The 27,948-nt window shown below is 43.5% G+C and overlaps 2 protein-coding genes across 2 annotated transcripts in view; both read right to left on the bottom strand.

Annotated features, from left to right (window-relative positions):
• Positions 1-922: 922 nt before the first annotated feature.
• LOC115391093 (GTPase IMAP family member 7-like) lies at positions 923-12,601 on the bottom strand. The gene is made up of 2 exons (XM_030095197.1): positions 12,130-12,601; positions 923-1,863 (listed from the first exon to the last, which is right to left on the bottom strand). The coding sequence occupies exons 1-2, from the start codon at positions 12,599-12,601 to the stop codon at positions 923-925; spliced, it is 1,413 nt and encodes a 470-aa protein (XP_029951057.1).
• A 4,097-nt stretch (positions 12,602-16,698) lies between these two features.
• The window catches only part of LOC115390434 (GTPase IMAP family member 9-like), a gene marked incomplete at its 3' end in the record, with an annotated part of 29,442 nt that continues 18,192 nt past the window's right edge, over positions 16,699-27,948 (bottom strand). The window contains exon 2 of the mRNA XM_030094308.1: positions 16,699-17,732. Coding sequence (XP_029950168.1) covers positions 16,699-17,732 — 1,034 coding nt within the window. The remainder of the gene's footprint in view (positions 17,733-27,948) is intronic.

Consider the following 27,948-nt stretch of genomic DNA (forward strand, 5'->3'; position numbering starts at 1 on the left):
TGTGGGACAGTGGATCAGCTTGGAAATGGTCGCTGACACCAACACCGGGTTCGGGGGTTTGAGCCACAGCAGCACCAGAGACCTGACGACATCCCAGCAGCTGCTTCAGCAACGGAGGTGGAGAACATGGTCCAGCCTCCCTCAGGATCTGGAGAAGCTCTCCTGGAGGTGGGAGTTGAAAACCCTGCTGACAGAGTTCTGCCAGACGCTCCCAACTGGGACATATAAGAGAAAAAAAACCAAAACACTTGAAGGTATTGGTTTTTTATTGAAGTTGATGGGACACATTTATTTTGAAATATGACAAGAATGGAGGCTGAATTTACTTTGTCTGACATTTTTGTTTGCAATTTAGTTTGTTTCTTTTTCTTTCATCATAAATATAAAAACAAATCACTTCATCAATACTGAACAATTTTTACTTGCATGAATGAAAGGGAACCGAAAGAGAACTGAACATATCTGCTCTGCCCCTTTATCAGATGGTCTTATTATTTCTAAATTTAAAAAATTATTCTAACACTGAAAATCAACAGCAAACATCAAAAACCAATACATTTCATTAAGCATAGCGAACAATCAGCAGACAAGACAGCAACACTAAGTTACATTGTTTAAATTCTAATTTATTTTTGTCTTTATTTTTGGTTTTGGTTAACTTTAAATTTAACAAGAGGAAGAACTGCTCTGGAATATTGTGACTTCAGGTTCCCTGAAACACTGTGGGAAAGTCGGATTGTTTTGACTCATGAACCAACATCTGATTGTCTTTTTAGACTGAGTCGACTGAAATTACAGGAGAGTTGACTCACAGTTCTACTCAGAGCAGCAGCTTTCCTCTCAATCAGCTGATTTGTGTCTGTATAAACGAAGCCTCCTGCTGCAGCGTCGACTCCCTGTCTCCTCATCTGTGGCTTTATTCTCACATGATTTGACAACAGGAGCTTTCTGACTCCTCTCTGGCTTCGTCTTCATGCTTTTTCTGGATGTTGTCCAGTTTCTCCTTCAGCTCTCTGTCATACTGATCCTTCATTCTGTTGATCTTCTTCTCATTCTCCTCACTCTCCCTCCTCCTCTCCTCCTCTCTCTCCTTCCTCTCCTGCTCTCTCTCAGCCTGCAGTTCTTGGTTGATTCTCTGCATCTCTTTTTCATACTTCTCCTGCAGCTTCCTCTCCATCTCTTCTTTTTCTTTGTGTATTTTCTCCTCTTTCTCCTCCAGGATGCGTCTCTTCTTCTCCTCGATGGCCCTCTCAGCCTCCTGGAACATCTGGTTGGTGTAGTGGCTTCCTCCGTTCTTCTGCACCACGTTTCTGATCTTCTGCAGCAGCTCCTGGACCTGAGAGGGATCTTTGTTCTTGTTGTTGAAGACGTGGTACTGGCTGTTACATCTGGCCACCAGTTCCTGCAGACCTTTGCTTTCAGCCAGGAACTCCTTAATAGTGGAACCTTCCAGAAGGTCCCCTCCTGTAAAGAGAACCATGCTGTATTTGTCTGCTTCCTGGCCAAAGATTTCTTGGATCCTTTGCACCGTCTGCTGCTCCTCCTCGGTGAATCTGCCCAGCCTGATGACCACCAGGAAGATGTGTGGTCCAGGAGAAGCATAAGAGATGCACTGGGTAATGTCCATGGTGGTCTTCTCCACGCCAAACCTGGTGTCAAACAGGCCTGGAGTGTCAATGACGGCCACCTCTTGATATAACACTGTAGCTTTGCCTTTGGAGCAGTCCGCTGTCATGGATTCAGCACTGCACTTGGATTTAAAGCAATTGCGGCCAAGAATAGTGTTTCCTTTGGCGCTCTTCCCGATTCCAGTCTTCCCCACCATCACGATCCTCAGCTCGTTGTTGTTGGTGAAGTAAGAACCTGTGTGGAGAACAGAGAGAAAGAAGGACGAGTTACATCCTGCTGGACATCAAACACAGGGTTGTTTCTGCACAGATGAGAGAAGAGAAGTTTCCCGTCCACTCAGCATCAAAGAAAACGATGTGGTGCATCTGCCAGACCTGTAGGTGGAGCTGTAACTCTGCCACATGTAGCCCGTTGGGAGAATAAAGGGTTAATTCGGAGAAGCTATTTCATGGAGAAAAGCGATGTTCAAAAGCTCTAAATGGAATTGATTTGTAATATTAAGTATTTTGATATGATCTTGTTTGATTAATACATGTTTCAGTAATTTATAAGTGTTTCATCAATGCGTGTATAGGAGTAATCATTTCATAAAGTTCATATTGTTCATGTTGTTTGGATCTGTCTTGTGTTCCATGTTTAAATGCATCTGCTGGCGTTTTGTTTGAGTCTGTCATTTTCATTGGTTCCTATGGTTGTCAGTCATAGTCAGTTTCTTTATTGGCTAGATTGACTGGAGAAAAATGAGGGGGCGGGGTCAGGACTGCACACCGGAGAAGGACAGAAAAGAATGTTGACGAGTCGGATTAATGGTGAAAAGTAAGTCTATTGCACATAGATATTACGGACAGTCATACTCAAAGTGAGCAAAATAAGAGTACGGTGTGTGGATTGGGTTTTGCTGGTGGACTGCTGAGGAGCACGGACACTGGAAGCCGCCATTAGCACAAGGCAGACGTATGCCAAGAGAGGACTGCGCCTGAATGCCTCGGACTCGGCTGTGGACTCGGAGGGGTTGGGAAGGGTGGGCAGGCGGGAGGTGGGATGGGTGAGTGGGGGTGGGCACGGGGGGGCTGTGGAGGGGTGGGGGTTAGGGGGTTGTGGGCGGTATGAATGAGGTGTGTGTATATGTGTGTGGGTGTGCATGTGTGAGTATGTATAAGTGTGTATGTGTGGGTGTATATGTGGGCGACTGGACAGGTATGTATGTGAGGAGAGAGTGTGGTGCCCTGTGGGGGGTGGCCATGGTGGGCCGGGGGGTGGGCCCTGGGTCTGGCACCGCGCCATTGGGGCAGCATTCCAAACTGACAATGAGAGGCGGGACTATTGAGCGGAGAGAACCAGTCCAAAAAACAAGGCTGTGACGCAAACACACTGCGACGTACGCAGCGCTCCATTGTGGTCGTTCTGTCGTCCAAAACATGGGATCATGGCAGGTAGTCAAGACAACTCTTCAGTGAGTGATTTATGCCATTTTTGTCATACAAATCTACGAGTAGGGAGAGTGTCAAATACGTCCGTTTTACCCCCAAATTCCACCGGATGTGAAAGTGCCACGCCGCGCCGGCGTCTTGTTCCTGAAGTCAACGCACACTGGGAGCGCAGCGCAGCGCTGTTTAGAAGCGGCGGTGCACAAAATAGACCTCACCTGAAGCGAATCACCAGCGCCGTGTCACGCGCCGGCGCTTCTGGGACGCGGCGCGGCGCTTTCGCATCCGGTGGAATTTGTCTCTTAGTAGAAAATTGGTTCTAAGTGCTGCGCAGTGCATGTGTTGCAGCCGCCATCATGATTGTTTTGGTGGAGGTGCACAGGTGTTTCATGGGTAATCGGGGCACTGAATATGACACCAATTAATTACGGCATAATAAACTGTTTAAAGTGAAGCACCAAGTAATTTAACCCAACATCAATTATCATTAATCAGAATATACTCTTATTTATTCATTAATAATGTCAAATAATCAGCTATTTGGGGATGAGTAGACCACAGAGTGATTTAACCATCAGACGAGGGCCAGTCTCAGCTCGTGGTGCCGAAGACGAGACTTAAAACCAGAGGGGGCAGAGCCTTCTCTGTGGTCGGTCCCAAACTCTGGAATGCTATGCCCCCCCCACGTCCGAACGGCCCCCACTGTGGACTGTTTTAAGCCTGGTCTTACTATTATTCTTTGGCTTTTAACACGGCGTGAGTTTTGTGGTCCTCTGTGTCTTTTAAATTATTTTTATCTCATTTATTATTTTAATTCAAGTTTTTATTTGATGTTTTACTCGTTTTATGGTTTTACTTTTTGTATTTGCCTTTAATTTGTTGTTTTTGTGCAGCACTTTGGAGACTTTTGTCTGTTTTAAAACTGTGCTTTATAAATAAAATGGATTGAAAGTGGATTGGGTTAGATCATTGATTAACAAGGTGTTAATCAATAATGTCACAAATGAGCAACTACTGGAAATGGGTAGATTACAGAAAATGAGCTGATAGAAGTTGTGAATTATGCATTAAATAAATGTGTGGGTTATTTAATCAATAATTCCGTAGAGAAACAATTACCAACATTCAGTCTCAAAGTGGAAAGTTAATTTAAGCTGGTCAGGGCCGGCTCCAGGCACAGGCGAACTAGACGGCCGCCTGGGGCGCAGTGTACAGGGGGGCGCAGTGGCGCAGTGTACAGGGGGGGCGCAGTGGCCGTGCTCGTGAGCACCGCACCAACACCCCCATCCCCCCACCGACGTTTGACTGGGGGCGCTCGTCTCAGGCTCGTCTCAGGCTCGTCTACGGCGCCCAACAAGCCCGGGCCGGCTCTGAAGCTGGTAACGGCGGTGGTATTGCACCAGGGTGTCAGGATCCCTGGTGCGAGGAGCTGAGAAACAAGCACCATCTTCCCTTTGTCTGGAGGGACAGCGCTGGCCACATGGCGGGGGGGAAGGGGGCCTCCTTGGTTCTTCATCTCTGAGGACACCTGGGCCTGGATCCATCATGCCTGATCATGCTGAATTTAGGTTGTTTAGAGGGATATTTCCATCCATGTGTCCCCCAACAATACATACACAAATATACAACAAGAACTGAGAGAAAGACAGAGATTCAGCACATTCCGCTTGTGCACTGTAAACAAACATGGGCGTATGAGTTGATAGGGAGTGGCACCAGCCCTTATTGGCAAAACTGTGTAACTGTAGCCTTTTGCATGTCGCTAATTCCTCTTCTTCTTGCACATGTCAGTGTGTTACAGCATGACCTGGGTCCCTGACATCCCTCCACGTTCTCCTGATGAGGCCCGTCTCTCCCAGATACTTGAGCAGATTGCCACTCTCATCAGTCAGTAGTTTCTTCAGCTCCATTGAGGCTCTCTTTAGCCCTGGGAAGGGAGGAGGGGGGGGTGACTAACCACTACACAGAGAGCAGTCATCCCCCTCATCTCACTCTCCTCCCCAGCCTGCTCCAGCTCTCCCTCTCCCTATGCCATGCATGCAAGCCCCCCCCCCCCCCCCCCCCCCCCCCCCCCCACCACCACCACCACCACCACCACCACAGTGTTCATTGAGATAGATCTGAAGATGATATGGAGAGATATCTCGGACTCCACACTGATAATACTCTTTTTGTAAAATGAACTACGCTGAGAGAACTAGAAGAACACAAGACACCTTGCCCTCCCTTGACCAGAGGGGCTCGATCCCTGAGTTTTTATTTTTTGTTCCAGGGAGTGTCTCAGTGAAGCTGCACTGCTCTCTGCTTGTCCTGTTTACAGGAAGCTGCAGCTCCTCTGAAGCTGCCCCGCCTTCAGCACTGATGTGAAACAAAGGTCTTTCCTGGAAACACTTCTGCTAAAAAACTTCATGAGGTCGACTTCACACCACAGCCATGATTTCAGCTTTACTTCCTTTCTTTAGACTTTTTTTTTATTGATGATGAATGAAATTTCCTCTTGTGGGACAAATAAAGGCATAATTCATTCACGTTTCATGTAATTTGCGATCCTTTTGTGGAATATATTCACTCCTTAAATATTTCATATGCTTTAGAGGGTGATTAGAGGTTAACCCCCCCCCCCCCTTTTTTCTAATTATTATTCAATTTAATTTATTTATTCTACCTTTGTGTGTGTGTGTGTGTGTGTGTGTGTGTGTGTGTGTGTGTGTGTGTGTGTGTGTGTTCTTGTATTTCTATCCTTGTCGGGGCCAAATGTCCCCACAAGGATAGCAAAACGTGGAACGACGTGCTTGTGGGGATCTTTTTCCGGTCCTAAGTAGGAGAAACAGTGTTTTCTTGACCATGTTGTTGTTACTGAAAAAAGTAAAAGTGCAAAAACATTTCTTTAGGGTGAGGCTTTGTTGTGGTGTGGGTTAGGGTTAGGGTAAGGGTCAGGGTTAGGGGCTAGACATGAATGGGAGTCAATGGACGGTCCCCACAAGGATAGAAATACAAGACTGTGTGTGTGTGTGTGTGTGGGGTGGTTTAGCCTCATGGTTTTATGGTTGGGGTGGGGGGAGGGCTGGTTGGTGACATGCAGCAGAGTTTTCTTAATTGCACTACTGTGAATATTTTGTTGTGTTGAATGTCAGGTTTTCTTATAAAATGTTTAATCAATAAAGTTGGGAACAAAAACAGATGCATATACACGACACACAGATAGAGCCAGACAGTCACCAGGTGCCTGATGCCTGGTTACACGTTTCCTTTAATAAATCCCAGTTCACCTGGAAGGCTGTGAAGGTGGAGTCACCTCATGTTCCCCTTCGACACGCCAACTTCTACCATGAATGTTCAGTGTAAAGGAGCGTTTTTATATCTAAGTGAAACAGCTGTGCTGTCCAAACCTCTGCACCATGTGAAGCAGCTGGGATTACTGACATCCCAGACCGGAGGACATCATTCAACTGCATGATCTCAAACCCAGGAGGGCCTTCAGGCAGAACATACAACATCACCTCATGTCAGCATATGAAACTCAGAGCAGTCCTGCTGAAACTGAAAGAGGCAGGACTAGTGCTTAATGAGAACAAACGCCACTTCAGAAAGCCTTCACTAGGTTACTTTACAATTACCTCACGTTGCGTACGATTCCAGATGGAATCTTTCCTGACCAGGAAACACGTGGATGCTGTTCTGAGAGCTCCACCCCCCTCAGATGGTGTCGCCCTCAGATCCTTTCTGGGCCTTGTGTCTTGGTACTCCAAGTTTTTGCCCAACTTTGCAACTGTGGCAGCACCAATGTGTGCGTGTGCTCAAGAAAAGAACACATTTGCATGGACTCCTGCAGCACAAGCAAGTTTCAGAGAAGTAAAGCAATGTCTTACTGATAGCCCCGCACTTGCTCTTTCCAATCCTTCTCTTCACCCTGTAACTTCCACAGATGCAAGTGACAACTGGCTTGAAGCTGTTTTTGCACAAATACAGCCTGATGGAACAGAGAAATCAGTTGCTTTTGCCTCCTGCACACCAACAGAAACAGAAAGAAAATGCTCCACAGTTGAAACAGTCGGCCCACACCTGCAGATTCACCAGGTCCTTCCTCCCCAGTGCAACCAGAGTACTGAACACAGAACTCTGTTAAACTGTCCACTGTCAGTGTAAATATACTTACTTCTGCATAGATATACATATGTTTACTTCTCCACTGTACAGTGTACAAATACATATATTTTCTCTGTGCAATATACTTGTACATATATTGTTTTCCAATTGCTGCTACCGGGCGCTCTGTTGTACATCTGTACATTTGTACTTTTTTTTTATATTGTTACATCCCTTGTATTCTTGCTGCCCTTTTTGCATATACTTATATTATTAAATTTCTACTCTTTATTTCTTTGCTATCTTTCTATTCGCACCAAGGAGTTGTTTTCAGTTTCATCATACATGTATGATGACAATAAAAAGCATTCATTCTATTCTATTCTAAAAAGAAGCACTACACAGCTGATTTTCTGTCACGCCTGCCATTATCTGAGCACTCTGACTCTTCCCAGGATGCTGAACCAGTGTTGGTGGATTTCAACCACGCTGAGCGCCCTCCCAGTAACTGACTTCCACGATGCTTGCTTAACCTGCCCTGAGCTTTTTGCCCTGCACTCACAACTAACAAATGGCTGGCCTTCTTCAATAAAACCAGAAAGTGACATGCTGACTCCATACTACAAAATACGAGCTGAACTTTCAGTCAAGGATAACTACATCCTCAGAGGAACAGGGCTAATTGCACCAACCTCACAAAGACATACACTGATCAGCTTGCTTACGAAAGTCATCAAGGAATTGTTCCTACCAAGCAACGCCTGCCTGACCTCTGCTGGTGGCCAAAGATTGATTCACAAGTTCAGTCCTGCATGTCTTCATGTGTACCTTATCAGTTAAATGATGAGACAGCCTGCACTCACCCTGCTCCCCTGCAACCCATTCCTCTTCCATGGAAGAAACCAGGTCTTGATATTGTGGGACCCTTTGACTCAGCCGCTCCTCCCTGAAGGTTTGCAATCACACTGACAGACTATTATTCCAAGTGGCCAGAACTTGCTTTTTCACAAACTGCTGCCACTGCTGATGTTATTCACTTTTTGACCACTGTCTTCAGCCGTCATGGTAATCCAGAAACCAACATCACAGATAATGAATGGTCCACAAGTCACATCAGGATCTTTTGCCACATTCCTGGAAGCCAGAGGAGTTTTGCACACCAGGACATCAGTCTACTACCCTGCTGCTAAAGGAGCTGAAGAAAGATTCCACCATTCACTCCGGAGCTGCATTCAGTCTGCAATTCAACAGTCAGAACCATGGCAAGAGACTGTAATGAACTGGCTTCAGGTATATCGTGCAACACCACATACAACAACCTCCACTAAGCTGGACATTCTTCCCCTGCAACCTGCCACGTCAGTGGATGCCTCTGCTCGTCTGTCAGTTCAGAAGCAACAGAACAAGATGAAGCATTACGCGGATGCTAAACGTGGCGCACAGCCACCTTCTTTTCGACCGGGATAAAGTGTGAGGGTAAAGAAACCTTACCATGTCCCAGAAGCACACCCCAGGTTTACTGCACCTGTGACCATAAAGAGAAACATCGGTCCAAACTCTTTCCAGCTGAGCGATGGAGAAACATGAAATGCTTCTCCTTGCACACTTCCCCTCCGTGGCTGAACAAAACTGTGATGCGCCAGAACCAGAACATTCCAATGTTCATTTAAACTCTTCTCAGAAACAGCCCAGAGCCAAAAACTGGCCAGCATGGCATAAGGATGTTTCAAAGTGACTTGAAGACCTGATGCGAGTTTGAGATTTGTGAAGACAAGAAGTATGTCTTAAAGGTGCTTTGAAGCTGGGGTAGACGATGTCCAAAAGCACTTTTTGTCATACTGAGTGAAATGCTCCTTGCCCCCTGGGAGAACTCAATACATTATGTGGACGGAAAAAGGTGCAGAAAAACTCTGACAACTGTAGCGGCCAAAGGACTGTAGAAACTCCGACCAATCATAAGGCGCGGACCGCTCTTAAGAAACCAATCAGATGCCGTGCCCCGCTGTCTGAACAGCCCCGTCTGCTCCGCTCCGTCTGTGTGTGTGTGTGTGTGTGTGTGTGTGTGTGTGTGTGTGTGTGTGTGTGTGTGTGTGAGCACGCGGCGCAGATCGGCTCACAAGACGCCTCTCAATAATTACGTCACGCAACAAAGTATCATAGTACTGTGTGCAAAGCGCTGGTCAGTTTACGTTCACGTGCTATGAGAAACAGTGAACCCCGGACATTTCCTTGAATTTATAAAACCTGCCCGGACGCCCCGGACAGGACGTAAAAAGTGGACATGTCTGGGTAAAAGAGGACGGTCACGGCGCGGCCACATTCGTGGGGGTTTGGCGTTGGGTCAAGCACTGATTGGAGTAGGAGGAGCTTGGGGGGGTGGCTTGAGGTGTGTGACTTTCAAATCTTGCAGGCTCTTCAACATCGTCTACCCTTGCTTTAAGGTAAAGGTGCTTTAAGGAGTTTGCACGTTTTATGCGAAACAACGGCCCCTGCAGGCCTTGGGCGTAACTGCAGCTTAGTGAAACACTCGTGCCTGTGGGTTGCATCCATGTACGTGCACGGAAGAAGGGGACTCCTTCCTCGCTCTTTTAGTAGCGCTCGAGTAATCTTTAAGTTTCTTTTACCTGGTGGAGTCTGTGTGGAGCTGTGGCAGTGCTAGAAGCCAGTCTTTTCTTACTTTCTGGAAGATTCTGCTCAGTTGTTGCTCACTAAGCATCTGGCGGAGTAATGGCGGACAAAACGAAACCTAAGGAAATCAGGTCAGCTACGTCACATCATCTCAAATTCTCCCCCAAAAAATTCTGGTGTCGGACCGGCACTGTGACTTTCAAGTGACAATTTAGCGCTGTTAGCGGTGCTAGCAATGAATATGTCAGGGCACATTGTACACAGCATCGATTATTTGTAATATATTTATGGTGGAAAATAAGTATTTTTAAAGTTGAAAAACTCCTTAATGCACCTTTAAGTCAGACACACTGCTCTCGTTATAGTTTCTGTTTAAAGAGTTTGATGAATAAGAGTACTTGATAAGGTTGAGTAACTTTGCTATTGATACTGATGTTGCTGCTATTTGTTGTATTCAAATATACTGTATTCTTTTACAGAGAGAGGAGATGTTGTGTTCAGTAACATTTATACTTTACGCCACAAGGTGTCACTGTTAATGATGCTGACTCTGATGCTGTAAAAATGCAGAAGTGTGTTCAAAGATGGCGACTACCTGTTACAACGTTACTGCAAGCCCTGGAGTTTTACACCGCTGAACAGTGAAGTAAAATGCTGTTCTACATCTTGCTACCATCTTCATTTTTCAACCTAAATAACAGTATGGGCAAAACCAGATGTTTCTTTTAGTCAAACCAATTCCCCACTCAAATATGTTTATCTTACTATCATATTATTGTTACCTTCTGAACTCAATAATACACCCATTCCAGACATGGAGCATCCTCTGGGCCACATATTAGTTGACCAACCACACCTGTCGGTACACAAACCTAAATTTAAATAAATAAGTAATGTTGAGACTTGAGCAGAAAACTGAAGAAAAGAGTGATTAAAAATGCTCGAAACGTTGAAGTCTCTTGCACAGGATCTTTAATTCAGTAGAAAGTTGATCAGACAGGGAGATAACCTGAATGCTAGCAATAAAAGATAAACAGGAGTCCTGGACCACGTCCGTGAGATCTGACAGCGTCAGAGTCTCCAGCAGAAAATGGCACCGATCTCTCCTCTGCTTGGGAAGTTATACTACTGGGTTTGCATGATTGATAGTTACATTCTGATAACACTCTGACTGTCACAGGGTTGTTTTTCTCGAAGACCAACAGACAGTAATTGTTTCATGAAGGTCACACGCACTTTGAAGGAAATAATCAGGTCTTTTCTCATGAGAAAAATAGGGAGTCAGCTGGAAAAGGGTCGGAAGTATGAACTACTCCTCGCTTTGACCCTGGCCGGCCTCGAGCAGCTTCAGGATCCACAGAGAGCTTTCAGTTACAATCTGCTGTACTAGAGGCCTTAGAATCCTGAGACAGTCATAGGATGCATACAAGAAGAATAATAATATAGTCAACAGTTGAATTAGTACATGTTCATTAAATGTGAATAAAATTGTATATAAGTGAATCAAAGCATAATGAGTTAGAATGTGATTAATACAATGGATGCATGAGTGATCACAACATAGTGGTTAGAATGTAAATGCATTATACGACAGTAAATAAATAAGTAAATAAAATGGGAACTTGAATGACAGACAAAAATGAATATATTCGAATCTAACATACAGAGAAGCAAAGTGCATGAATGTAATTCACAACATTAACATAATGAATGAATACATTTATTCGAGGTACAGGAAAAGCAACACAACATATATTGCACAATAACTAACACAAAATTCCCCACACTGGGCAGAAAAAAAAGATTATACAGAAGCAATATAAAAAAATAATATATTGAAAAGATATTTGTGATAATACATACTTCTACTATTGAAGTGGATAATAGAAAATGTCCCTTGTGATTCAACAGAAGTATTATAATCATTCTCAGTGTAATATTTACAATTAATGGGGTTAGATGAGAGAAACATGTTATCAGGGTCTATTTCGTTTTCCAATTTTAATGAGCTATATTCAGTGTACTCAGATAATTTCAGTTCCATAAGCTCGACTTCCAGAGTTCCTTGCTGTGTTTCTAAGTCCTTGCTATCCAAAGAACTGTGATTGGTTGTCATTGAGTATACACAGGTGCTTCACCTCAATGATTCTGACTCAGTATCATTCATATTTGTTCAGTTCTTCCATGTCATTGATAACCAATACTTTAGCCTCTTCAGGGGATCCATTAAGTTTGATGAATATTTTACAGTTCATCACCCAGGTGTTTTGTATTTTGTTTTGTTTCCTTAGGAATCTGGCTTTCTTGGCGATTTCTGCGTTCCTCTTGATTAGGTGGTCATTTAAATAAACATTAGTACCTTTCAGCTTTTTTCCTTGTCTCATCAGTGCGGTCTTATTTTTCCTGTTGACGAACCTCAGTACCCCAGCTGGTGTGGTGTTCTTCTTCATGGGGAGCGGGTGGCAAGCCTCGATTGAGTCCACATCCAGATGTCTGTCCCTGGTCGTGAGAAAAGCCACCACCTGCTGCTCTGCGGAGCTCGCCTCCAGCTCACTGGGCTGCTCCCCGCCGCCAGCAGACACTGCATGTGCATATGAACGGGGTTTGATCTTTAATCCCGTCACGATCACACCGTTAAGTCTTGAATACTGTTCCAGGTCTTCCACTCTTTTCTCCAGGACCGCGATCTTCCTGTCCTTCTCTTCGATGCGAGTACGTAGCTCCGTTACTTCCTCCACAAGCTTGAGAATCTTATCCTGCTTCGTCTTTATTGCTGATATGTCCTGCGAGAGAAAATCAAGTGTCTTTCTGATTTCCTCCGTCTCCTCCATAGCTGTGTTTTTTTCGGTGGCATGTCGATGAAGAAAAAAAAAAAAAAACTGCACACAGAGCCAAAGTTCACTGTCGAGTTGTTGGAGCCACAGCTAACACGAGCTTGTGGGGTGCCCTCTGTCACTGATTGAGTCTTCAGCCGCCTGCTGCAGACAAGTTATTAGATCTTCCCGTCACAGGTCATAAGCCAGAGAAGATCGCTTAAAGATGACTTGTATGAAGTTATATTCCAATCTTTTTTCTGTCCGCTTTGTTTCACTGAGCGTGCAAAGCCCGTGGTCAGAGGCTGCTTCCGGTGCAGATCGTCCAATAAATTGTGTGTGTGTGTGTGTGTGTGTGTGTGTGTGTGTGTGTGTGCGCATAATTGGTAAGAATCTGTGTATTTTGTTTTATTTGTTTGGAATTGTCGTCTTGCTGTTTTATTCATTGCTGATTAAATGTGAATGAAATTTCAACCACTTCTGTCAAGAACTCTGAAATTCTTCAGCCTTCACTATTTTCTGTGGTGAATTTCATTCTTTTAAAGTGCTATACAAATAAAATTGAGTTGAGTTGAGGAATTCAACAGTTATCGAAATTCCAAATGAAAAGTTAAAAGTGTGTTTTAGGAGACAGAAAACCAAATTGGCTGTCACGTTCTGTTCAACAGTTGGTTCCCCGAGGTTATCTGGTGTCTTATTAATCATTATCGTGAGCTAAACTGACCATAAGTTGATTTCCAACATGTCCATATTTCATCATATATTCCCGTTCTGGCATGTCAGTCAGTGTCTTTGCACTTATCCCAGTTTACAAGGAGTCAAGTTAAAAAGAGTTTTCATCGAAGAGAACATTTCAGAACCTGTCTTTCACACTTCATCTCTAAGAAGTGGAGTCTGTTCCTTTACCTTGTGAGGTGTGAGATCTCCGGTCAGCTCTGATCATGTCTGGGCTTCAGTGTTTCGACATGTTTGGAGGAGAAACAGTGTTTTTGCACAGCTGGTTGAGACTCACCGTCCAGACTCCTGGAAATGTGCTGAGAGCTGAACACAGATCACAAAAGACTCATCTTATTGACACAACTTTAATTCAGATGAATACAGCAAGTCCCTGATCAGCACTACGCCTCATAACACACAAGATATTCAGCTGAAGTGAAAAAAGATGGAAGGTTTATAAGGAAGCCCCCTCAAACAAGCCACTGTTATGGCAATTTTATTTAATAAAGGGCATCAGCCGGTGAGTTCGTTTTGGTTTCTTTTATTATGCTGTACAGCAGCAGAAGTCACACAGTCAACAGAGTAACAGAGTGAGTTCTGCCCTCACAGGGCAGCAAGTCTCTAATAACTATCTGCTACGTTCACTCCCAGGGGCCTTGACTGCACCCAGCCGTAGGCTGGACACAGGAAGACTCCCACGAGTGCCGCAGCTGCTACGCTAAGATTATCAGGAAAAGTAAATTCTAGACAAAGCATTCGCGGTTCCTCACACATCTGAGTGTGTGAGAGCTACGGTTATTTATAACAAATAAATCTGAGCACTACAAAATAGTTAAGCATGCACTCAATAGAAATTTCCACCACACATTCCCCCCTTTTGATTAAATCAATCACGTTTTAATCAACCTTATGGGAAATTTCACCTGATCACTGAATCACTCAACTACAAATCATCAAACCATCAGGATCATCGGAGATGTGTGTGAAAGAGGAATCAGAAGGTTCAACAGAATGAAACAAAGCATATTGAGCCAAAGTAGCCATGTTCGCCATATGAATCATGAGAATAATGCTGCAGGAAAATGAAGACAACACAGATAAGGAAAAAGCAAGCTCGCCAGCTGCCCTCGGTCAGCCATCCCAGAAGTCCCATCCGGACGAGGGGACACCCGTTTCCTGAGCATGCAGTTCAGCAAGCAGGGAAGACAGCTGAGTGTCTACATTAGTTATGTTATCTGAGATGTCAGGAACCCAGGAGCAGTGCTGATCACCTATTAGAGGGCAAACTCCCCCTTTCTTTTCAAGAAGGAGGTCCAGGGCCCTCTGTTCAGCAGGCCCAGGACACACAGCCTTCTGCTCCTCCATGAGGAGGTCAAACCCATCAGTAACAAGACTAGTGAGGCTCTCACGCTGGTTATGAATGGTGCCATGCCAAGGGAAGACACCTCCTTCGAATGCTGCTGAAAAGGAGAGGGAAAGGGTAAGGGAAAGACTAAGGCTAAGGGTAAGGGTCAGAGTGATAACCAAGGATGTCGCAGCTCTGAGCCAGTGCTATTCCTGCCTGCATGCAGAAATGTGTAGAGAGAATCCTGGAGAGGAACAGGAACAAGGAATGGTAAAGTGTTAGCGGAGGCAGCATAAGGCGTAAAAGCACAAACAGTACAGTTGGCATCATGTGACTCTGGAGCTACCGTAGGGGCAGCTCTCCACCACAGGCTGTTCTGGAGTCCTGTGAGGTCCACCATACATCTGCAACAAAGCAGGGGGCCACTGTGGTTCGGGGCAGCAGCACCCTCAGGAGCAGGAACATCTTCAGTGTTGCCTGGTGGAGGGTGAACTGCCTCACACAGGAGCTAATCTCAGGGATTATTCTGCCCTGTGGCTGGGAGATCAGCTGTTGGACTCAGGGTGGTGCTGGGAAAGGCACCACTAAATGCAAACTTTAACAGTCCTGTCTGCACAGAATCAGCCACAAGCAAAACACACAGCAGGTTTGGGCTTCATACACAAATCAGACTCGTGCTACCAGAACCAAAACCTCCACTGAAAGAATAATATTGTGCTTCATACATGTGATGATATATTAGTAAGGATTGGATAGAGATAACTAGAAGGAGTCAGAATGTGGGTCTCAACCACAAAGATATTGACAGTATACTATTATGATGAGAATACATGCAGACATTTTAGCTGTTTTCATTTTTAACACTAATTTACATTCATTGACTCCAGTACAAGAGCGCTGGTTAACAGGAAGTAAGCAGAAAGTTAATGGATGTGCTGTACTCACTGGGCTGAATCAGATTAACCAGACAACAAATTACTGTTCACACAGAAACAGTCAAAATAATCCACTTTTTTTTAGATTATTATTAAAATGTACTTCTTGGGGGTGCTATGCTGATTCCATGGGGCTACAGCACCACTAAGCCACACCTGTAACACTAACTGTAAATTAGACTAAAAAGTAAACAAAGAAATCAGACGAAGAAGATTAAAATAAATTCATAAAAAAAAGAACAAAGTGTCAGAGACATCTGAGAACATTCCTTTTTCTGGCTATTTGAGAAAAGCATACAGTAATATTGAGAGAAAGAGAGGTGTAACAAACATCAGCCTGCCTCCATGATAAACATCTGCTCAGACTTCCTTCTATGGACACCAGGGGGCAGTGTGATGATCTGAAGGAACCTGCAGGAGCTCCACCTTCAATCTCTCAAAGCAGGACTTGCTCCTTCTTATGAAAACCAACTTCCAATGGCCCTTCCCAGACTGTCAACCCCTCGAACAAGATTGCTCGCTACCCCGAGAACGGTGTCTCCAACTATTACCAGAGGGCGCAAAATATTTATACCCTCTGCGTCATTTCTGGCTTGCGTGTCATGCCTGGTTTGGATGTTGTTGAGTTTCTCCTTCAGCTCTCTGTCATACTGTTCCCTCATTCTGCCCAGCTCCTTCTCCTTCTCCTCCATCTCCCTCCTCCTCTCCTCCTCTCTCTCCTTCTCCCTCCTCCTCTCCTCCTCTCTCTCCTCCTTCTCCCTCTTCCTGTCTTCATTCATCTCCTCCTTCTCCCTCCTCCTCTCCTCCTCTCTCTCCTTCTCCCTCCTCCTCTCCTCCTCCTTCTCCCTCCTCCTCTCCTCCTCTCTCTCCTTCTCCCTCCTCCTCTCCTCCTCCTTCTCCCTCCTCCTCTCCTCCTCTCTCTCCTTCTCCCTCCTCCTCTCCTCCTCCTTCTCCTCCTCCTCTCCTCCTCTCTCTCCTTCTCCCTCCTCCTCTCCTCCTCCTTCTCCCTCCTCCTCTCTCTCCTTCTCCCTCCTCCTCTCCTCCTCCTTCTCCCTCCTCCTCTCCTCCTCTCTCTCCTCCTTCTCCCTCTTCCTGTCTTCATTCATCTCCTCCTTCTCCCTCCTCCTCTCCTCCTCTCTCTCCTTCTCCCTCCTCCTCTCCTCCTCTCTCTCCTCCTTGTCCCTCCTCCTCTCCTCCTCTCTCTCCTTCTCCCTCCTCCTCTCCTCCTCCTTCTCCCTCCTCCTCTCCTCCTCTCTCTCCTCCTTCTCCCTCTTCCTGTCTTCATTCATCTCCTCCCTCTCCCTCCTCCTCTCCTCCTCTCTCTCCTTCTCCCTCCTCCTCATCTCCTCTATCTCCCTCTTCTTCTCCTCCTCTCTCTCCTTCCTCTCCTTCTCTCTCTCAGCCTGCAGTTCTTGGTTGATTCTCTGCATCTCTTTATCATATTTCTCCTGCAGCTTCCTCTCCATCTCTTCTTTTTCTTTGCGTATTTTCTCCTCGTTCTCCTCCAGGATGCGTCTCTTCTCCTCCTGGATGGCCCTCTCAGCCTCCTGGAACATCTGGTTGGTGTAGTGGCTTCCTCCGTTCTTCTGCACCACGTTTCTGATCTTCTGCAGCAGCTCCTGGACCTGAGAGGGATCTTTGTTCTTGTTGTTGAAGACGTGGTACTGGTTGTTACATCTGGACACCAGTTCCTGCAGCTCTGGGCTTTCAGTCAGGAACTCCTCGATAGTGGATTCTTCCAGATTGTCTCCGTGAGTAAAGAGAACCATGCTGTATTTGTCTGCTTCCTGGCCAAAGATTTCTTGGATCCATTGCACCGTCTGCTGCTCCTCCTTGGTGAATCTGCCCAGCCTGATGACCACCAGGAAGATGTGTGGTCCAGGAGAAGCATAAGAGATGCACTGGGTAATGTCCTTGGTGGTTTTGTCCACGCCGGACCTGGTGTCAAACAGGCCTGGAGTGTCAATGACCGCCACCTGCTGACCAGACACTGTAGCTTTGCCTTTGGAGCAGTCCACCGTCATGGACTTGGCACTGCACTTGGACTCAAAGCACTGGCGGCCAAGAATAGTGTTTCCTGTGGCGCTCTTCCCATTTCCAGTCTTCCCCACCATCACGATCCTCAGCTCATTGTTGTTGGTGAAGTAAGAATCTGTGTGGAGAACAGAGAGAGAGAAGGACAAGTTACATCCTGCTGGACATCAAACACAGGGTTGAACAGTTTCTGCAGGATGAGAGATTAAAAAAAAAAAAAAAAAAAACTCAGAAAAGAGAGAGAGAGAGATTTTTAGGCCAAAGCAACATTTTTTGGTGACCTTCAATGAATTACAGTTGTTAGTTCTCATCCAACGCTAAAAAATGACCATGACTTATACATAAAAACCATGAAATATCCCAATATCTAGAAAAGTACTGTCAACCAAAAATCTGTGATTTTTTGTTTAAATCGCTGAAGTTTTGTAAACCATCAAACAGAATGTTTTACTTAAATTTACAACAACATTTGATTAGAATGCAATATTTGTTAAATTGTGTTAAGTGTTAGTCACAAAAACAGATAAATACTGTCATACTAAGACAATGTAGTTAATTTGACATGCAAATACTTAAAAGGTTTCAGTCTGTAGCTTTTAAAAATATAAAAATTGCATATTGCAAATTGAAGTTGGCCTATAAAGTTTAAAAAACATTGTGAGCGAGGCTGCCTCTATATTTAAATATAAAAAAAGAGAATTATAATCACACTGTTTTAATAATTTAGTCTGTTTGTAGCCTATAGCTCGTGCAGCCCACAAGAAATTGAAATCATTGATCAGATGTGTGAAAAGTAACACTATTGGATAATGATGTGAGGGTGAAGAAGATCGAGAAGCAGGAGCTCCTCATTGGCTGCAGTTGACGTCAGTAATGAGCAAGGCAGAGAAGCACCATCTGCAGAATGGGGAACAGCAATTTACAAAATGTAAGAAAACCAATTTACAAAATGATTTGTCCACTGTTGAGAAGGCAATCTGCTCACATACTGGAAAAAGATCAATTTCCATATTTTACAAAGCTTTGTTTTCTACTGTTCCCCCTGCAACATTCTGTCTTTAAAACAATCTTGGGAAAAAGAAATGGATACTGTAATTGATCCAGAGGTCTGGTGTAAAGTATGGAGTGGGGTGGCAAAAATCTCCATTTGTAACAGAACAAAGTCAATTCAGTTTAAGATTTTACATTGGATACATATCACTCATGTTGTCGAAAATAAGATAGATCCAAATTACTCTGCACTTTGCTGGAAATGTAAAATAGAGGTTGGTGACTATTTTCATTGTGTTTGGTCATGCCCCCAAATAATCAGTTATTGGTCAAAAGTGGTTAAAGACCTATATCTCATCCGCAACATACCCATACCCCTGGATCCTATACATCTCCTTCTTGGTCTACCATACCCACGTGTTAAGTCTAAGCACAAGCGACTGTTTAACTCAGGGATGGCCATCCGTACGGCCCCCAATTACAGTAAGTTTTTCAAAAGAAAAAATGTCTTTTGTTGCAATGACATACTTTGGCCACCAGATGGCACGTCCGCGGCTCCAGCCTCCACCAGTGCGGAAGAGAGAGGGGCACGCTGCTGCAGACCCCCCCCCCCCCCCCCCCCCCCCCCCCCCCCTCCCCACACACACACACACACACACACACACACACACAACAATTTCCCGGGAGCATGGCCCGCCGCCGGGGCCATCAAGAAAAATGTGGCCCTTTCCATCATGTAACTCGCCCATGCCTGGTTTAACTTGCTAACTTTTTTTGGGAGAAAGAATATACTGCATTTTTGGATGACAGACTCTGTTCCAACCAAAAACTCATGGCACAATTCTGTACTTGAATATATTCCCAATTAATATATATGACATGTATGCTTAATTCTTCCTCTGACCCCTTTTATTCTATCTGGGATCCATATTTAAGATTCATTGGTCCTAATTTGGCTTCCTGTGTGCTGAAGGGTTTTCCATCTTACTAGTTTTGAGCCTGGCAGTTTGCCCTTTTTTTTAATCTTTTTTTTTTTCTGTCATATCCATATTTTCTGTGTCCCACCTGTTCTGTCTGAGCAACTGTTTCTGTTGTTTGTTTAGAAACTAATTAAGAAAAAAAAAGTAACGAGCGAGCCAGAGAAGAGCCATCTGCAGAGTGGAGAACAGCAGCTGAGCAGAAGTCTTTGAACTCTTTATCACTTTTTACCAAGTTTTTACCTCGCAGCAAGAAGGTCCTGGGTTCAAATACCAGCTGGGGCCTTTCTGTGTGGAGGCTGCATGTTCTCCCTGTGCATGCGTGGTTTCCCTCTGGGAACTCCAGTTTCCTCAAATGGTCTAAAAACCTGCATGCGAGGTGAACTGGTGGCCCTACATTGCCTCGAGGGGCCGTATTTTCACGACGCAACGCAGAGAACGGCGGAGGCGGATTCGTATTTGGTGTCTGACCGGTCCGCTGCGCCGAGATGGGCGTGGCCACGCACCAGGGGGAGGTATCGACAGAATCAGCTGGGCGCAGTGATAATTTCATGCAGAAAGTGGCAGGCAGGGGAGGGAAGATGATCATTTGTCTGAGAAAACCCCACAGACAGGTTTTCAGCTTGTCAGTGTCATGAAAGATACACAAAATCACTCATGAAGCATATACCTATATTTTTTATTTAAATCTTTTGTAATATCTATGGAGGATGTCTCTGCACGCAGCACAGACTGTGAGGAGTGTCAGAAAATTTAAATGGTACAGTACAGAAGAGTGAAACATTTGAGTGATTCCCAAATTAGGGGTACATTTCACATCGCACATAAGGTGAAAAATTGAATACACCTTTTTGATTAAAAAATGACTTGTATCCATGGTGTACCCTCCAAGTGTGCTAAATTCAGTATTTGCTACAATTAAGATCATTTTGATTTTATTACATTTTAATTATAATACACAATTTATTTGTTAGCTTGTCAACTGTGTTACGGACAAATGCAAGCTCACACAAAACATGAATGAAGTAGTACACATTTAATAAAACCATGTTTTAATTTATTTTGAGTACAATAACCAGAGTTTATGATATTGGCTGTCTGATCAATTTCAAAATATGAAATTTTAGCTGTTTTAATGTAATCTGATTGATATCTATCATAACGGTTGAACATTATTCTTCATAAATGCTCATAACACTGATATTTACAGTATGTCCATTATCCTAATATATGAGTTCTATCAATGGTGATGCCCTTCATAAATTTTAGATGGTTTCGTCAACATCTTATTGATTTACATCATAAAAAGTAGTAAATAACACAGTTGACATTAAAGCTCATGTCTCATTTTTCAACAGAGCTTCAATGTGTCAGTCTGGTTCGATACCACAATATAATATTAGCATAAAGCAATATAAAAATTTATTTTTCAGCCCCGCCTTCGTCTCATAGACCCCCATGTTATCCGAAAAAGCACCGGTCAGCGTCAGCCAATAGATTTCGAGCTTCCGCATTCGCGTGTTGTCAATCAAAGTGTGCACGCAGCCAGAGAGCACGGCCGCTCACCCAGGCAGAGGAGAGTTAGCTCCGCAGCAGCCGCCCCGCTCACCTCGGATATATCCACTGTCTGCTGAACATCCACCGTAAACAGCTAAACATGGAGGATGCTGTAGGACTCAGAGGCTCTCATTTTCACCCGACGGATAATAGCGTGCACAATTAAAGGGGCGTGGCTTGGTCGCTCCTGAAAGCAGAGGGAGGGGGAACCTGAGACTTTGGATTAAAAAAAAACCTCTCTCTTTCAAAACTCCGGACGCGAGCTTTAAGTAACACGATTGACAGAAGTAACACGGTTGACAGGACATACCGTGTAGAAAGGAGGGAGCTTCTTTGTAAAAGTATTTTTGATTATATATTAGTTGCAGTTAATAGTATAATTTATTTAAAACCTCTGAGCTTATTTCACAAATAATTGTTACTGTATTTAAGGTTGATCATAACACACCATCACCCTAAAACATACATTACACTGTCACTTCAATAGCCATACCTGAATCAAAGTCTCTGCAGAAAATTGCAAAATGTGTTACAATGATAAAAGGTGATATGAAAATATCCACAAAAGTCCTTTACTACCACATCCAAACAATGTGAAAAATGAAATTTGACAAGCCCCGCTTAATTCCAGAGGGACTGATATTGGAAATACAGAAATTACAAGTCACTGTAATCCCTGTATATGTGTACTGTATGGGTTAATCTTGTCTTAATCATGTTTAGCACTGCAAGAGACTGGAAACTCCGAGTCGACCTGGGGAGGCAGCTCAAAATCCCAGAAAACATCCTGGCCACTTCACTCCGCCCAGACGTGCTGTTAACATCAGAGTCACCTAAGCAAGTGGTCCTGGTCGAGCTTACCGTCCCCTGGGAAGACAGATTGGAGGAGGCCAATGAGCGCAAGAGGGCCAAATACGCAGAGCTAGTGACTGAGTGCCGGAGCAATGGTTGGAAAGCCCGCTGCGAACCAGTCGAGGTGGGGTGTCGGGTTTTGCTGGCCAGTCACTACCCCGAACCCTTAAACTCCTTGGAGTAAAAGGGCAGCTGTGCCGAAGAGCCATCAAAAACATCACTGAGGCTGTGGAAAAAGCCTCTCGATGGCTATGGATCCAGAGGGGGGACCCGTGGAGTAGTGGGCCACTTAGACACAAGTCGGGGGCTGATCACGCCCGGCTGGGTCGCCCGAGCGAGGGTGTTTGATGATCAAAGACCCGAAACACCCTATGACCTCGGGTTCATCACTGATGATGTGTCCAAGTAGCACCTAGAGGTGTATTCAAGAACAGCAAGTAATATCTATTTAATTACCATGTTATGCATGTGCAACTACACTATATTTATGAACAAAGCTGGGAATATTGTCAACGGTGTTATTTCCTGTCAACTGTGTTACAGGAAACGGTAAAACGTGACATTTCAGCCATTTTGTGGCTCCACGCCAGCTGCTTAGCTTGAGTCTGTCAACACTCTCCTTTGATCGACTAATGTCTCTCAATAATTTCTACTTATATTTTAAAATCTCATAATGAAACAAAGGTCACTGTAATATAATGGTAACACAGCTGACGATCACTTTTCCCACTCTAAGGGAAGACGGGAATGAAATATCGAAGAGAGCAAGCACACACTTGCCCTGCTCTGTTGATATTTCCCACCAAAACAGATAATGACATCACATCCTGTTGACTTGGTGACTTTGGAGCCAACCATTACGGTTTTAGAGGAGGGGTTTGAAGAAGTAACACAGTTGACATAGATTTCCCGGACAGCATAATTTGATTTTTAAAATGTATTTATTTTTTCTTTTCTGAGACTTTTATTAATTTTAAATAATGTTCAATATTATTAAGATAAAGGCTGACAAATATCAATTAATTTTTAATCATTTTTTTACATTATGATTTAAAAATTGGAGGAGCAAAACCTGACAGTCACTAATTCGGACAGCACAAAATCAGCACACCCCAGTATAGAAAACACATTTTATGCTAAATTGATAATTTATCTGGTGATTTTTTTTTGTACTAAATAACAGGCAACAGTCTCCCAGTGCACAATACTCATTGACAGAAGTGAATTTTTAACAGAAATATAATAGTTAGGCCTATACTACTCATGGACATGAAATGTACCCCTAATTAGAGAACCACTCATATAATTTATAATTTTAGCATTTGATAATCATTCAGCTTATTCACATGTGGGTTTTGTTTTGTTTTGTTTGTTTTTGTTTTGTTTTTTTTACTTTTGACACCAGAGTGGAGCAGTAAGTTACAGTCTGTGGCAAAAAAAGCTATTAAATATCTTAAATCATTATTTTTGTCCATAGATTAGATAGATAGTTTAGACCAGAATTTTAAACGTTTTGTTTTGCTTTGGAAAGTCTGCCCATGCCTCTGAAGGCGCAAAAGTTTTTTTTTTCCTTCATTTTTTTTTTTTTTTTATTTTGTGTGTGTGTGTTTCTGATGTGGTAGTGACAGGCTCCCAGCTGACTCCAGGCTCCCAGGACCGGACGCGCTGTGCACGGAGCAGCGGGTCGCGCTGCAGACAAAAGTCCGCTGAACTTTGCGTTGACAGCGCTGCAGTGAACCACGGTTAATTCTCCGTTATTTTCTACCGTGGCCAAAGTCGAATTCTTGGTAAAATAAAATAAAAAGGGATGGTAAAAGGAAAGACACGGAAAAAAAGGGGCAAATCTGAAAAAAAATATTGCAATCCTAAAATGAGTGTTTTTTTTAGCAGACTGGTGCCAAAGTGGAGCCACTGAAGAGACCGTGATTTATTAAATGGAGCAGAGAGCAGTTTTCCAACTATCACTCATAAAATCAGCTGAATTCATCTTTCCAATGTTTTAACTGTCCACGTACATGTTTACATTACTTGTACCGCTTTTTATGGCTAATATTCAATGGAGAACTGCCTGTTTTTGTTATTTACACTGAAAATTATTCTGGACTCAGATTGTGTTTTAAACTGATTTTATTTAATGAATGAAGCGAACACATTTTCAAAGGATGATTTCATGACTTTGATAACATGTTTTCAAACATAATGGCTTGCCAAGATACCACAAACACTTCATATCCCCGAAAAAAAAAAAAAAAACAACTTGCATAGTCCTCACATCTCTCCAAAAAATAATGAACCAGAATTTAAAAAAAAAAAAAAAAAAAAAATATATATATATATATATATATATATATATATATATATATATATATATAATATATTATATATATATATATATATATATATATATATATATATATATATATATATATATATATATATATATATTTATTTCTAATTAAAGGTTCTTTAAAAGGCATGGCAGAAATTATTCACATATTTTTGTTGGATTCTTGATTTTAAAAATAATTAATTACGATAATCCCCTCCTGCCAGGCTCAAGTCCTGGAGGAGTCTGGAAATCTAAAGACAGTCGTTTCTTGTTCCCGGGCTGCTGGAGATGCTCGGGTCCGACGGTCTCTCTCTGGTCCTGGAGGTTGCTGGTTCCTCCACCCTCTGGCTCCTCCACTCTCTGGCTCCTCCACCTTGCCACAACCAAACTGCAGAGCAGGTGTTGGTGGATGTATCTGGTGGGTGGTGCTGCAGCTGCATCTGTACAGATCATGATCAAATCATTTTCAATGCCTTGCCTGTTATAGAGCTTCTCCTTCAGCGTGCGACTGGATCTATAGATGGATCAATAAAACACAAGACGTCTTAATTCCTGATGATTTGATGGTCAAAGCAGGAACAGAAAATCTTGTAAAAATTGAAATACATGAGAATTTTTTTCATTGTAAAAATGAAATACACATTTATAGATTGGAAAAAACAGAAAAAAAATTTGGGATAAAAATTGCTGGCTAAATAGAGGAAAAATAAAATATTTAATAATAAAAGAACAATAGAGAAACAGATGAAGCTCTTGCTGTCAAATCTGCTCCTCTCTGATATGTTTACCATCGTGCAACCTCCTAGCCATAAAAACAATAAACTTTTACAGCTTTTGCAGAGCAAAAATGAGCTTATTTCTATTTATTTTATGTACAGACAAGAGAGTAATTGATCACCAATACCTGAATGAGGACGGGTGAAGTTGTGAATTCCGTTGAACCAGGAGACTGGACTCCTCTTTTCTTCATCTGTTAATATTTGCTAATCAAATGCAAGCTTCAATAATAAATCCTTCATCAATTCTTACACCTTTGGGCGAGGTCTCTGGAAGCATCAGGAGAATGCCAGCCTGCAGTGAGGGGTCGTGGCCTCGGAGTTCTCTTCTGCTGGAGGATGAAATGTCAGCAGCAGCAGGGGAACTTTCTGCTGCTGTCATCCAGCTGAACCTTCTCATGGAGCATGTAGAGGCCTTCAGTCACTGAGAAAGGATTATCAGCCTCTAAATGTAGAAATGTCTGCATTTTTATTTCATTTGTCCAGCTCCCCAAGTGCTTCAAGAAATTAATTATATATATAAAAAATTATATACATTGTGGGTTTATGGTTTAGTATTGGAGTTTGTTTTGTTTTTCTGCTTCTGAGTGGTGGGTGGGGGTGGGTGGGGGGTGGGCTGCTGGTCGTATTTAATCAATAATTAATCTGTACACACATATGCAAACAATAAAGTCATTAAGTCTTTAAAGTTACAAGACAGATAGTTTTTCATTTATTATGTACATCTGAACCTGAATTGTGACACAAAGAAGCAGAAATAAGCTTAGTTCCCCTCAGACAGTCTGGGATGTGGAAGAGCGGCCAGGAAATAAAATGTATTTATTCAAGTTAGCAGTGAGCTTCGCTGCAGTGCATTTGAAAATGAGGAGAGGAGAGGTGTTCATTTGATTGGTCAAATTATGCTGAGCTCAGTGACGGCGGGGGAGCATTGGCCCCCCCAAAGCAACGCCTTGCCCCCCCACCTGCCCCAATTCCACCCTGCCAAACTTCTATATAAATGTTTCCTTCTAATAATTTTAAAAATGTAAATAACAATACTCACAAACACAAGAAAAATAATGAAAAATAATTAATTAAGAATGATTCCCTTGTTAAATCTACCCCGCGTGCACATTGAATGTCACTTCCTTACGAGTGATCTCATTGGTCGTACATTTACCAAGAGATACAGTAGGTGGCGGTATGCACCTAAGTTGTTGGTCGCCACCCACCATTACTCCAAAGAAGAAGAAGAAGTGCCGCGGGCAGCTTGTTGGAGAGAGGCGGATTAGCTACAGCTAAAAATGGATCGCTACCTGAAAAAAAGGCAAGAACAAATGAGGAGCAGTGCAGCATTGAGGCAACAAATCTACCTGCTGAGGTGGTGGAGGGCGAGCCCAACTTCATGAAACAGGACACAACAGACTCGGAGAAGGAGGAGGGGGAGGAGGAACAGGAACAGCTGCCAGAGCGGACAGAGGAGACAGGTGAACATCAAGAAAGATGCCGGGCAGCGGGGGCCTCAGACAGCGGGAAGGACGGACGCTGCTGCCGATATAAGCAAACTACCCTCTGAAGGACCACGGCAGCCTCATCTCAAGTCATTCCCACGTCGTACTTTTGGTACGCAGGCACAGCAGTCCTCAAGCTTTAATTACCCATGGTTCAAACAGTTTCCTTGGCTGCAATATTCTGTTAGCTGACGCAGCTTTTTGTTTTGCCTGTCGTCATTCTTTTCATAATATGCACAGACCTGGCAGTGGCGTTCACAAAGAAAGAAGCTTCACCCATGAAGGGTTCAGAAACTGGAAGAAAGGACCAGAGAAAATGGCCCAACATAATGCAGGGCTTCCTACAAGCAGGCCATGGAAGGATGGTGTGAATTTAGGAAAAGAGAAAAAAGTGGATCTAAGATTTTAACACAACTGGATGCTAGACATGGCAAGATTGTGAAAGAAAACAGGAGGTACATGCGAGCAGTTGTTGAGTCTCTGCGATTTACAGCATGTCAAAGTATTGGTCAACGAGGCCACAGAGAGAATCAACAATCCACAAACAGAGGTCATTTCCTTCAACTCCTACATTTACTGGGCAAATTTGACAGTGTTGTATCTGATAAATTATCTGGTGGGCCTGGTAATGCAAAATATGTCCATCATGCCTTTCAAAATGAGTTAATCGATATCATGGCGAGCGTTGTGAGAGAGCAAATTAGCAATGAGGTTAAAGAGGCAGAACACTTCACTTTAATGGTGGATGAAACCAAAGATGTGAGTAAAAAAGAGCAGATATCTATTGTTCTGCGTTACCTACACTGTGGTGAGATACATGACGAGTTTCTGGATTTTGTTCCTGCTGGTGGTTTGGATGCACAGTCATTGCTCACAGCAGTGAAACAGGCCTTAGCTAAATTTAACATAGACAAAAGACTGTTGCCCAGTGTTATGATGGAGCTTCTGTGATGTCTGGCTGCAACAACGGTGTTCAAGAAAGATTTTGTCAAGAAGTTCCACATGCAGTGTACATCCACTGCCACGCACACAGATTGAACCTCGTTTTGGTTGACTGTGTCCACAATATTAAACCAGTTGCTGAGTGTTTTGCTACTGTTCACTTGTACAACTTTTTTTCTGGATCAGTAACTCATAAGGTGTTTATGGAGAAACAGATACCTCGAACCTACTAAAAGAGCTGTGGAACTAAACGCCTGTCAGACACCAGATGGACCTGTCAGTACTATTCCCTTTGGGCTATAAAGCAAACCCTCCCTGCCATCTTAGCCACTCTTGAGGAAATCAGCAATCAGTCAAATGGCCATAGAGCCATTGAAGCTAAATCACTGAATGGTTTGATTGATGCACAGTTTGTCTTTCA

This window comes from Salarias fasciatus, chromosome 6 (genome assembly GCF_902148845.1).
Source record: "Salarias fasciatus chromosome 6, fSalaFa1.1, whole genome shotgun sequence".
Classification (NCBI taxonomy): domain Eukaryota; kingdom Metazoa; phylum Chordata; class Actinopteri; order Blenniiformes; family Blenniidae; genus Salarias; species Salarias fasciatus.

What these genes read in the sequence shown, in the direction of transcription:
- LOC115391093 (XM_030095197.1), bottom strand. Translation starts at nt 12,601, where the DNA reads ATGGAGGAGACGGAGGAAATCAGAAAGACACTTGATTTTCTCTCGCAG. An exon ending in ACAAGGAAAAAAGCTGAAAG is followed by an intron (nt 1,864 to 12,129) that starts GTACTAATGTTT and finishes TTCTCCACACAG; the next exon opens with GTTCTTACTTCACCAACAAC.